Source organism: Gymnodraco acuticeps, unplaced genomic scaffold, assembly GCF_902827175.1.
Source record: "Gymnodraco acuticeps unplaced genomic scaffold, fGymAcu1.1, whole genome shotgun sequence".
NCBI lineage: Eukaryota > Metazoa > Chordata > Actinopteri > Perciformes > Bathydraconidae > Gymnodraco > Gymnodraco acuticeps.
In genome coordinates, this window is record NW_022989819.1 from 1319051 (window position 1) to 1332339 (window position 13289).

At 39.0% G+C, this 13289-nt stretch overlaps 1 protein-coding gene across 1 annotated transcript in view; it reads right to left on the reverse strand.

Moving 5' to 3' along the window:
* Nucleotides 1-5287: 5287 nt before the first annotated feature.
* Nucleotides 5288-13289, reverse strand: part of LOC117557272 (glutamate receptor ionotropic, kainate 3) — a 92173-nt gene continuing 84171 nt past the window's right edge. Inside the window, exons 13-16 of the mRNA XM_034233027.1 lie at nucleotides 12023-12240; nucleotides 9672-9897; nucleotides 9182-9432; nucleotides 5288-8479 (exon numbers count right to left, since the gene is read on the reverse strand). Of these exons, the coding sequence (XP_034088918.1) occupies nucleotides 8285-8479; nucleotides 9182-9432; nucleotides 9672-9897; nucleotides 12023-12240 (890 nt within the window). The 3' untranslated portion in view covers nucleotides 5288-8284. The remainder of the gene's footprint in view (nucleotides 8480-9181; nucleotides 9433-9671; nucleotides 9898-12022; nucleotides 12241-13289) is intronic.

The window sequence follows — 13289 nt, forward strand, 5'->3', positions numbered from 1 at the left end:
ATCTAGTTCTTTATTTATATTCATGAAAAGCCTCTATTCAAGTCATTATAAGGGTCAAAGAAAGAACAGAAAGAGCAAAGCACTAAGGCATTTAACAGGCACTGTCTCTATCAAGCGATTTCACCTAAAGCCAAATGGATAATTCGACATGATGGTGTGAGAATAACGCTCTGATACTGGTGTAAACAATGGTTTTCTCTCATTCCAACACCATGCCATATGGTGCCTCGCTGTACAAATATGATACATGTAATGCCAAGCTCATTAAGGAAGGTAGAATATGCATGAGTGTTCTCTCTGTGGTACCACTCATTTGAGCATTGTGATTTGCTGTGATTAACGCCTTTATTAATTGTTCATTCTTTTTTAATGTTACCCGGATGGACAGTGCTTTTCACCTACTAAAAGTCTGGTTATCCAGCGTCTTTGGCACACAGCCCACATGATTTTGAAACTATATAAGTGAGATGCATCACTTTATTTCACTTGATAAGACTCATGTTGGCCTCTGGACCCAATTAGGATTTAGATTTTCTTTTGACATGAATGCACAAAAGTGATAAATTATTGTGATTGTCAATTAGAATTACCTCGTTGAAGATTTGGAGATTGGCAGCTTGTTCCCTTTTCTAACTTCTCTCTGTGGCTCCTCTTTTGTTCCGTTATCATTTGGCAAAAATGTCAAATCTGCTGTCAAAAACAACCCACAAAATGATCCATCCGATGTGGGGAAGACTGATTCCACTAGTATACTTAAATGATCAATATAATGAAGTTATTACAGAATTTAAAAACGTGCTTAAAAGTCAACTATATGTTCGTATGTTGATGCAACACTACCTTAAAGTAGCTGTCCATGCCCTAGTTTGTAATACCCTTTGTTGTTCTGTTTGAAGGTGATTTCTAACTTAATTTCTCCTAAACATTTTCATTCAGCGGCATCCTTTACACATATCTCACACTTCCTTGGGGGAATTCAGTTTTCTTGGATGATGACATTGCCTATAATAAGGTTCAGCGCGCACTGGCTTTCCTATCAAGCCAATCCTCTGCTGCGGCTTAAACTGAGATGGGTCTCTCACCCAGTGGGTCAACTGAGATGAGCATGGCACAGACCCGACATCCATTCACCCCCAAATGGGTCGATGATGCACAGCCATGGGGCTCCAGCACATCGCCCTGGAGTGTCAAGCAGAACATCACCCACTGACGGCCCTGTCAAGGTCATCAAAGAGAGCGCTGGTCCGGACATGTGCCGTCAGAGTGAGAAAACCGCCACGAGCGTGCATGAGCGACGGACCGAGGAAGTCTCCATAATGGCAAAGACGCTGGAGGTCAGATTTATGTTGTACTCTCCATGCAGCAGTACACTTATCAAACATGGCACAGTCCAGAAAAATACGAGAGAATAAATGTGAGGACATGATATAGAGCAGTGGTCCTCAACTGGTCAGGCCTCGGGACCCACTTTTTACTTTGTCAATAAATCGCGACCCAACATTTTGAACCACTCAAATCTATTCAACAAAAAATCGTGCTGTAATATACGCTTTTCAGCATACAATATTAATTAAAGTGAAGTACAGTGCATACATCCCTTATATCCCTTCACAGAACTAAAGTATGCTTTAAAAAAAGGTTTAATGAGATGATGGGATCAAAGCTGAACTGTATCACATACAAACGTGACATGCTGAAAACCCAACCCCAGGAGATTTTTAGAAATACTAACATAAACTACGCATTCTGGTACTCTGAGAAGAAAATAAATAAATATATTACAACCCGACATTTTAATAATATTTCATGCCATTGTTTGTTTTTCACTTTGTTCTGACAGCTGAACTTGTCTGTGTGAGTTACTTTGTGGGTAAGGGTAGATAGCCCCCATTGTTCTGCGACCTGTCAATCATCAAACCGGGGGTCATATTTCATTATGTGTTCATTTGTATCTGAAGTTGTACCCATGGATGTATAAAGAGTAGTTCTACCGCAAAGTTATTCTCCGTGGGGACTTCCGGCAACAATCTTGATTCTGATTGGCCAGAAGACTAACATCAGCAAATATGTTTTATTGAGAAGATGATCACTACGTGACAGACGTTTTCAAAACCGTTCATGGTCTCCGGTACTTCCAGTCCAACGCATACTGCATGCACAGCGTTAGGAAATCGGGCCTTCAAAATAAAAATAAATCACTTTTTTTCCCCTCACACATCCGTGACCCATTCAACACCAGTTGAGAACGACTGATATAGAGGACTGTCAAAGCACAGCAAGTCTTTTCATTCAATCCTTCTGCTGCACTTCATACGCAACACTATGCAAAACCACTCTAGATAAATGTGTTATGGTTCTACATTAGTCTGAGGCCATTAACATAACATGAAACGTAGACTTTCCATTATGAACAGAAAGTCATTTTCTTAAAAGCCACTCCAACATAATTGAGCACCACCACATACAACTGCTTCTGAATGGAATCATTTTTTCATTAAAATCCATTTAGTAACTGTGTAGGATATTTTCGAAAATGGCTCATTTCTTAAAATTGTCTATTTTGTTGACCCTCTTCCAAAGTTTATTTGCATTGTTTATCCAGCAGTCCAGCTGATTGTTATGTTAAGCTGAACATGTAGCTTATCTTAAAAGTAGCTCACAGTGTTGGTTCAGTCATCAACATTCAGTTGGAGTCTCCCAGATGTCTTGAGTTCTCTGTATCTACTGTTTCTTCACTCATTATTTGCTCTCCCTTTTACTTAAATCTCATGTATTTCCCAAATTCATTTTTCTTGTCCCCATAGAGTGGCGAAGTCACGCCCATCTACTTCCGCCCCATGGGACCTTATTTCTGAAAAATGATGTATTGAAGTCAATGGAGAGAGAAAACGTATCTTTCGATCCCGTTTGAATTGTGCCATGAATTACACATATGATGTTTGTCAATCTTAAAAAAATCATTTCTATGTAAAAAAAAAAGGAAAAAAAAGTCACAGTTTGTCGTAAAACTGTTGAAAAATACGCAACTAGAAAGTATACAAATCCCAGAATCCCGGTCCCGCATGCTGGCTCTTATGGAACCGACTAACTCCCCTTGTGTGTACAGCTCTCAACATGCCCAGACTTGGAGTGGTTTTCACCTCTTTTAACACTTTCCGCCTCATTCTGAAAGAAAGAAGTGAGATGTTCCAACGTGACGGCCGTCTTGGTGTGTGGTGCGAGACGGGAGATGTAGCTCATTGAGTGCTTCACACAAAAAAAATGTGTTCACAGTTTTACGACACATTTTTATTTTTTTGACTTGCAAAATTATCTTTTAAATTGACAAACATCATATGTGTAATTCGTTGCACAATTCAAACGGGATCAGAAGATAATCTTTCTCTCTCCATTGACTTCATTGCATGATTTTTCCGAAATAAGGTCCCATGGAACTCCACCGGAAGGGGAGGGACTTCCTCTCTATCTTATTAGCAACTTTTCATCCTTCTTGACTTTGTCATTATTACCCATTTTTTCTTGTCCCTCTGCTCTCGATAGAGCTCTCAAATTTGTGTGGGTTTTCAAATCATTCTCTAATTCTCTTTGCCATTTTCCTGTTCTCACCCCATCTCTTTCCATTTCGCCCTACGGCTCCTGCTCCCTCAACCTCATGTCCTTTCAAATCTCTCTTTTCATTTGTCTGGCTCCCGTCCTCCCTCTGCCTCCCTCTCTCTCTCTCTTTTACATACTCCTGATGCGCTCCTGCTGGCCCCGGTCTGTCCGAAGGGATTAATTGATAGTGAGAGATAATAAATCTTCCCATTAGGTACAAGGCCCCTGCCCATCGCTCATTATGCGCCCACTGCTCCTCAACGCTGTGGCCTGGGGTTTCCCCTTGCTTTCTCAACAGGCACGTCTGCCATCAGTAGCCAGCAAGGTTAAACTCTGCCTATTGCAGTCGATGGCTACTTCACGTCACGACACATATTCAGTCATGAACACAATTGAAGGCACACACGTTCATTCCTTCCGCTTTTTCTCTGTAGTTTTGCAATACTCAGCTTTCTGAAGCGACTGTTATTTTTGATTGTTTTGCTTTCATTTAGGTCTTAATGTGTGCATGTGTATAAATGTATCTTTTGATTGTGTATATATAAGTATATACGTATTTGCATATATATTTTTATATATATTTGTTTTATATTCAGGATTGTGGGAAACGGTATTTCGATCTCTCTGTCTGTGCACACACAGACATATTGACAATAAAGTTTACTTTGACTTTCGACATAGACCTGAGTGGCTTTACATCCAGCTGTTGCATGCTTGCTGTTTCTATACTTGTATATTTGTTTTCTCAAAATGTAAAAACAAAAATAATCCTTGCTTTTTAAAAAGGCTCTTCTTCTTATAAGGCAGTGTATGTTACCTCGGAAAGGTTTCATGGTTCTGAATAACTCTGTGTACCTGTCCCTGAGACACTTTTGAGAGATCTTTTAGATGTTCAGCCTTCAAAGGTTCCTTCTTTTCGTTTATTTGGGCACAGAGAGCTGCCATATGCATTAGTCTGTTTTGAAGTTACCGACCTGTATTATGCTACCTACCCAGGCAGCTGTTTGCTCATCTCTTCTCTAGTATCTAAATCATGTCATTGTGAGTTTTGTAGTATAATCTGTTTTGCTTTGTTTGACCTTAATATGTGGCAAAACATATTGTCGATAATAATCACGCTTATTAACCAAGGCGTGTGTTTACCATGTTTGTGTGCCCCTTCAATTTGACTTTCAGTCACATAATGCTGCTCCCAAAAGGGAAAATACTAAATAGTTTGGCATTCAACAATTGGATCAGCATGATATGTTTTAAACAAAACATTGCTTGTTATGTGTACTTTATGCACAATGGGATATTTAATCTGAATGCAAGCGGTGCACAATTTGGGAATCTTAGTTTTCTTCAAAGTCAATGATTCTAAAATTGTTATTATGGTCCATTACATTTGCTTGCTTTTAATGATTCACTGTGCTTTTGATGTTCATTGGTTGTACCTTATATTTAGATAGTGCTGTGATCCCTGCTGTCATTGATCAAATCTTATCCACATTAATCTAAATGTATCATGTTGCTATAATCCGGTAATAAATGGTAATGGTACATTTAGCCTAAAAACCTAATGATTGCTTGATTGTAAGACTTACAGGGCAAATGGTAAATATCCAACGATAAGGAACTCACATTTCACTACCATGCCAAATGTTCATGTTTTTTGCAGGGTGACAAAACGCCAATCAATCAGTAGGGGAGATAACGTTTGTATTTTTTATTTAAAATGTCATATAACCCATACAGCAAACTGTACAATTGAATTATTCACAATGTGTTAAAAAGAAAATAATTCAACACCTTTTCTATAATATTTAGATTCATGTCCCCATGTTCTACTCGGATGTCAGTCTTTCTAATGTTCTCTTAACACATACAGTTACTAGGAAAACAAGATCGTTTTCCCCCCTGTTTTTTTACAAAACCTTACAAAAACTATATTCATAGAAATTCTGCATGTCAACAAAGAAAACCCTGGTTGGTACCAACATATGTATCGTATTGTTCGAGAGGTTTTCTGCCAAATAATATAAGCTGTGCAACTAAAAAGAAAGGTATACATAAAAAGGCATACTGTTGTGACTGCTGGAAAATCTAAACTCATAATCACACACTTCTAATGGAACACAGGATATGTAGCTTACATTTTGAATTACTTTTCTCTCACATTTCATACCATTTTTGTGTAAAATGACATTATTATTCACATTAATTTATAAAAAAGATGTATATATTCAGTAACCAAACTGACTGAATCAGCCAAATCCGAAACCCTGTTGTAATTCCAACAAATGTTGATTATAATGAATTTTTCAATTATTTTCACATATTACAGAGGTGACATACAAGCAAACTTGAGTCTTTGAATCACCTCCATGGAAAGCTACAGTACACATGAGGGTAACAGCAACGTCTTGTAACCACGAGTCAGCCGCAGCCAAAGACAAGGTCCTAATTGGATAAGAGCAGTAAAGGTCCAGTTACACAAGATAAACCCTAAGTCTCCCTATTCTAAGAGTGTCCCCTAAATTCTTTCCATTTCACGTTCACCTTGTAGAAATATCGGTCATCATAAACGAGGATTTACATAGTTTTCCAACTGGATGATAGTTATCCAATATACTATTATATAATGCATTTCCATTAAATAAATAAAAAAGGTTTGGGGCTGTGGAACTGGGGTAAAGTGAGGAAGTAGGTTAAAGTGACCTCTCTAATGAAATAAATAGCATCTAGAACATATTTGACTGTGAACAGAATTCATTTATAACAGTATAAATTTAGCAAAATACATTTTCTCCTGCTGATCTTATCTACATACTCTACTCTGCAGAAGGGAATCGATAGACAATTATACAGTGGATCTCTACCAAACCAATGCTAACTTTTACAGATTGGACTTTCCTTGGATCATAGATAAGTGTTTTTTTGACTCAACGTATCGACAACGTAAACCTCACAGAGGTTTGCTGGTCGTTCGGCCCCCAGCTGACAGACTCCTCAATCTTCTTACGGCATGACATTTGCTGAAGATATACACTTACTCAAACGGCATGAAAGTCAACATGACCACACAAAATCATCATATCTTATCTATTCATCACATTATCGTTCAGCATTTTCACGCACTACACATATAGATTTATTCTGTCCACGTTGGGAAATTAAACAGAAAAAGCTTGTGACTTTCAAGTCTGAGATAACCTTCAAAATGTGTTCACAGTTAAAACCAAACCCTCTTAATCAGTTGCATGATGCTAAACAATCTGTTTCCTGCCAAAAAGCATTAATCACACAAATTAAGAAACTGTTGAAACAAGTTTTCAGAATGAGTTTGGATGTTAAATAATCCTGTCGCCACACATGGACTAGAATGTTGTTTTATGGATATGGCACCAATAAATGTACATTTAATACAAAATAAAAAAAGTTTGGAGGTCACAGTATCTAATCTTTTTGTCTCTGTGACCTAATATATTTTTCTGTGTATTTATAAGTACAGACCTGTTACCATTTGATCAAAGATTAACAAACAAATGTTTAAAATTGGTTTATGTTCTCAGTATTTAACAGATTTTTTGGAAATCAAGATCTTTTCGTTATGTTTTGTTGTGTTTAGGAGAGATGTTCTATTTCAAAATCCTTTTTTTTCTCCTTATGCTTCCTATGCAAATATTGTTGTCAACAATCATTTCAGATGGCAAGTAAAATACACTGCCACAATTAACATTTGCTTTGTATTAATATTGCCTTGCATGGTTGGAAAAACTGCTCCCCTTAGTCCCATTTCAACCATTCATATTGACTTTGCATTGAACACAATATTAGCGCTCTATTAAAAACAAGGTGAGCAGGAACTGGCCTGAACTGTACTGAACCTAGTTATGATGAATATTCAAATCTTTGGCAATCAATATTTTATCTAATTTCATTATGTTAAAACTCCTTTTGACATAGAATGTACTTTTGCTGAAATCAATCTCTGCATTTATAATGAATTGCTTGTGTGTTACAATATAGTTAATCAACTCCAACAGTTTTGACTCTCCATGGGTTTCCAACAGCAGCAATACTGCAGATACTCTTCCAGCAAACCAAAACATCTCGTCTCATAACCTGTAGCCTATGACTCAAAGATAACCATTGAAGCCTCGAAAACATGTTTGAGGCAACATTATTTACTGCCATCAAAAGCCATTTGGAAGCTTGTATAAAACAGGATGAAAGTAGGAACTTTTTTTATCATTTAATTGTGGGGCAAAACTGATCACCAACTAAAACTGCTCTTTGTCCTCCATGTATATCTGATTTATTGCCATTCTTAACACCGCCTTTCTTCTTGCTTTTGTCCGTATTTCGTCAGTCTTTTCACTGTTTCCTTGAACAGTCTATATTTTTCTTGTGTTTCTGTGTTGCGCACGTAAACATCAGACTTGAAACTGATCATTTGGGTAAACCGATTTCCCCCAGCCTCTTGCAAATATTACTTTTACCTCTTGTGGTTTGGAATACAGTCGTGAATGTTGTCATACCTGTGTGGCTGAGGCTGCCATTTTGAGATGCCCATGTTTAGTTAGTGTCCCCATGTCATTGTGGTTAATGGTGAATCTGGTTATCCCGTCTATGCCATTGTCTCTAGTCTCTGGTACCCCCCCTGACACGCTGCTCAGGAGGCTCTTGCCCTGGGGGGAACACATTGTCACGGGAACACGGGGGTCATCCCAGTGCTGCAGCTCATATTGTCCTTTCCCGGGAGTCGGCGGTCGTTGTAGGCATGCATGTTGATCACTGCATCCGTCTTCACCATGACTGGAGGCTGAGGCTTGTGTTTCACCCGCCTCTCGTAGGTGAACGACAGTCTGATCTCGTCCACCATGACACTGCACAAAGACCTCTGGGTGAAAAGGGAGGATGAGGGGAGGAGAGCAAGAAGGAGAAGACGGGAAAGGGACGGGGGGGGTAAATGCCTTAGCTTTAAATTGTTCTGACAGCAGTGAGCGTTGACAGTCTAAAGAGCACAACATGCATTAGGTCGTTACAGATGGTGTGTGCGCGCCCATGGCTGTCAGCAAAATCAAATCTCACCAGCACCCCACGTAGTCTGGCCACGGTTCAATATTGCTCCTGGGAGTTAAGGAGTATGATGCATGAGCATGCGTGCAACTACTTACTTTGCATGATTCAAATGAGTGATTATGAACAGTTAGGAGTTCATGCTATTCTGACATCTCCAATGACTAATAATGGATTAATTCTCTATGCTCCAATTTGCAATTATGCCTGATAAAATAAGCAAATGTTGTGGTGTTATGGCTCAAGTACTCATAGGGATTATCCACAGGAATGCAAATCCCTTTATAACGTGTTTGAACTAAAAACCATGAGTAGAGCACGGCGTTGGGTTAGAGGCTATGTTGAATAAGTGTCATAACAACAAAGGCATGGAAACTTCGACGCTAAAATCGAGGCTGAATAAAACCGAAATCCTAGTGGAGCGTAATTAAATGAACGTTTGACTTGTTTTCCATCCATCTGAAACACAACATAAATATGAAATAAAGAACATTTCTCGCGTGTAATTTATCGGGATATATACCTGGTCATGTTCTGCAGTCTTCCTTAGCTTGTAGAGGAATTCAGCAATCGCCACAAAAATGGAGAGCACTAGTCCACATGCCAGCACGATGAATAGCCCACCCAGGTTATGAATACCCAAGGGGCCTGTCTCGTGACGCTCTTCGTCTAAGCAGCTGCTCACACTCCACCACTTCTGCCTCAGCATGTGTAGGCGCCCGTCCTCCAAGATGTTTAGGATTGCCATGGTGATTTTGTCCCTGTACGGGGAGCCTGAAAGCAACATAAGGCCCGTTTTACTTTGGCAGAAACACCAGCTGGATTCTGTGATAATAAGGCTCATAAACACGGTTTGGCATGCTGTCTGACTGGTTTCTAAAAATGTATTATGATGCTGCATTGTCTAAAAAGCAATTACTCATCCTCATCCTTCTAAAAGGCAACAGAAAACCTATACAAAAGCGGGGGATTTTTATATTGCTCGGTGTCTCAAATGTATTTACATGTCTTACCTTGGGGGGTGCCGATGCCGTAGCCTTTGCTGTCGATGAGCCCTCCCACCTGGGTCAGGTTACAGTTCCTCCGAGTAATGTAATCAATAGTTGCAGACTCCATAAGGAGGGCATAGTCTGACTTCAGCACTCTCTGAATCCCATCTTCAATAGACTTTACAAGGGAAGTGCTCGGCTTGCTGCTCATAAAGGCCCACATCTTCTCAAATGTAGAAACCTTGGATTTCTGTAAGGGATGGAAAGATCTAGGTTAGATATGTGAATTTAAACATACACCTCACTGCAAGTGAGAAGAACATGGTTAAATTATACAATGCTATTACCACTAAACAGAGGTTGAGCTCGAACAAAATTACCATTGACCAAATAGATTTATATGATTACTTCTACAGATCTCCATCGTCACAGGATTACAGGGAAGTAAATTGAAGCTTTGCGCACATCTTTTCTCATAAGTGCTACCCAAGCAGCAATAATAGAATGCCTCTCCATTCGTCTTGCATCAGGCTTTGTGGTATTTCATGCCATTTTATACGAGGTCACATTCATGCCATGTCTAATCGTAGATAATTACTGTCTAAAGACTATAAGCCATTTCAAATTGTGAAAGATGCCATTATAATAAGCCCCTCTTTATGTGGAACTACAGTAGGTTGCTTAAAACTGAGATATAATGGTCCGATATTAAAACTTAAAAGCACCAATTAAAATGTATAGCAAGAGCTGCCAAGTTGGCATCTTTGTCTCTAGATTTTAATGATATTTTTGTCACTGTCCAGATGGAGAAGAAGAGGTCAGGAAGGAACATGTACAGCTAAGTACAGCTAAGTGTACACAATGGCATGCTGTACAACCACCAATTTCAAAAGCCTATGCTAGATTCAGGGATATTTGTCGGTGGTGGATTTAGCAATGATCCATATCCACTATAGCAACCAGTCTCCACGTCTGGCTCATTACTAACCATCTATAATAGACTCTGCTCAAGCTATACATTAATATCACATTTGAGTGTAATCTATGGCAAAATCAAAGACCGTTTAGTTTGTCACTGACACATGAGTTTAGAACCAAACCCATCCAGTTTCATACATCTGCAGCGCATTCATCTCCTCCCCGGTCTCCTCAGTATTTATCATGCTTCTCCGCCTCATTGAATCGGCATCATTAGGCCTTTCTGTAAGTGCAATGGGGAGCAGAGGGCACTTGAGCCATGCTGCTCTGATGAGGTAATTAAACACCTGTTTCTCCTTCTATGTATGAGGCTACAATCACAACTACAATTTATCAAAGTACACCGAATGATCTCAAATAATTCCTTTTACTTGGCTATTCAGAGAAACGGAAGGTTGATTTATTTTTCAAAGGGTCAAGGACTTGAGTCGGATCCAGGCGCACTAATTATCATTACAAAACATTTTCTATTCCAGGGATGCAATGCAATAACTAAGCAATCTTCCAGTCTTGTGATTAGTGTTGGTGGACTTCCAAGACGACACAATTGTTTTAAACTTGCATGATATCAGTAAAAAGCCAGAACCCAATTACTGATTCAAAGCTGGGGGACACACTATTCAGAAGATTCAACAAAGAGGCAGTGTTTATGAGCGCCACCATATTTGTGTGGGAATAAAAAAAAGGGGCAGACAGATGCCCTGGAAGAATCAATTTCTGCTTTCTTGCTATGTGGAATGTCATAAACTTATGGACTGCCTTCAACAGAAATGTGCAGGGTTTTCATTTTCTTACTGGGAGATACTGTAACTATGTTATTCAGCTCCACAGTAAGCACCATCTAAAGCAAAGCTCAAAATAATAAAATGAAGTCAAAGGCCCTGCAGGCAATGCTGAAACTTTGGAATAAAACAATCATTATGGAGAAACACATCAAACAGTGTTGAGAAGCGAAGACGATGAAGAATTTGCCTTTGCTGTGGGAATTAAGATCTAACTGAAAAAAAAAAATTATACATATATTTATATATAGATATTGTTTTTCTTTGGAAACATGCCTGACATATAGTTTTTTTGACAGTCAACTTAAAACTTGAGGTCTTCTGCCTCATTTCTGAACACAAACATTCTACAGCACTATTTGTATTGTACATAATGTTTCAGCTGCAGTATGACTGTTTTCAAACTGAAGTATATAATGAAACCAATTTAAGTGACTATATTGTTTGACAATTGTTACACTATACCTGAATAGTACCATCAGTAATTAGTTTTTTGTGAATAACACCTTCAAAATGATAAAATACCTTAATCTCATCATGACTATCCTTTATCGTGTTTACTGTAGCTTGAAGAAATACATTGTTGTATAGATCTATAGAGAGTGTTTATTGTACCTTGAAGAAAGTCATGGTTGCTCCATCCTTCACCACACCATACTCAATCTTGGTCTGCTTAGCGATGTCATCGGCTGAGTCCACAGGCGAGTCCATTCTCTCCACAGTGAGAAAGGCTGCTAGATTAGCAGTGTACGAGGATATGATGATGAGGGTGAAGAACCACCAGATCCCCCCGATGATCCTGGTGGACAGGGCTTTGGGCATCAGTTCTGAGCCTGAAAACAACACAATCAGAGAGAGACTATGAAGCAATTATCTAGATAAATGTGTACCTGCCAACACTGTAACCATATTAAACAAATGCAGGAAACAGGATCGCTTGCGTTTCTGTTAATTAGCCTGCAAATGTGTTTGGCAGTGCCACTGCAGTTGATCAAGGCACTGTTAGCGATGAAACAGAAAATGAAGCCAGTTTGGCAGTTTAGCTAAACTGTAAGCTAAAAACTCAGCATGGGCACATCAGATCAGTAAACTGTGTGTCTCAGGCTCCTTTAGTAGGTACAACAAATGTTTTCAGCTCATGTAAGCATTTTAATTTGACCTTAATAACTAAACCAGCTCCCTATGTACTCATTAAGTTATTCATTTAGATATATCTTGTAATGAATTATACAATTGCGTGTGAATGTCTTGAAGCTGGAATTAGTCTTGATAAACCAGAAGACATATCCTATGTATCTCAAACTGTTAGACTGGAAACAGTTTCCTGTCATTTCATAGCTGATCACGTTAACCAGATGTACACAATAATATCTTTTGTAAACAACTCATCACAGTCCAGAAGGATATAAATAAAGACATGGAACAGAGCCAGACTGACGGTACACCTCGACATCAGCCTTGACTTTCAGGGGTCCTCTGCCGAGTAATACTATGTTGTCAAGGGCTCACTGACTGGTGTTAAAGTTACTTTATATCTCATCTTTGACAAGCTTTAAAATACCCTTGCGCTCTGTGCACTCTTTTACTTTCGTGAGAAGATTTATGAGGGCAATTCTAAAGAGTAACAAGCCCACAGACGGGGGGGGGGGCAGATTGGTCCGCTCTTTAACCTCTTCTACCAAATTTGATTGGATATGTCCTTTGTGGTTTGACAAAGACTCTCATGGTTACAGACAAGGGAAGACAGTTGTATCTCTTAATTCACTATGACTTCACAATGGGGAAGATCAAGATGCATTCTATGGTTGCACAAAAAATCAATTGAAGCGAGGGGTAACTCAATTGAATTCCAGACTATAAAGTGCTGTTGTCAGCAGGGAAC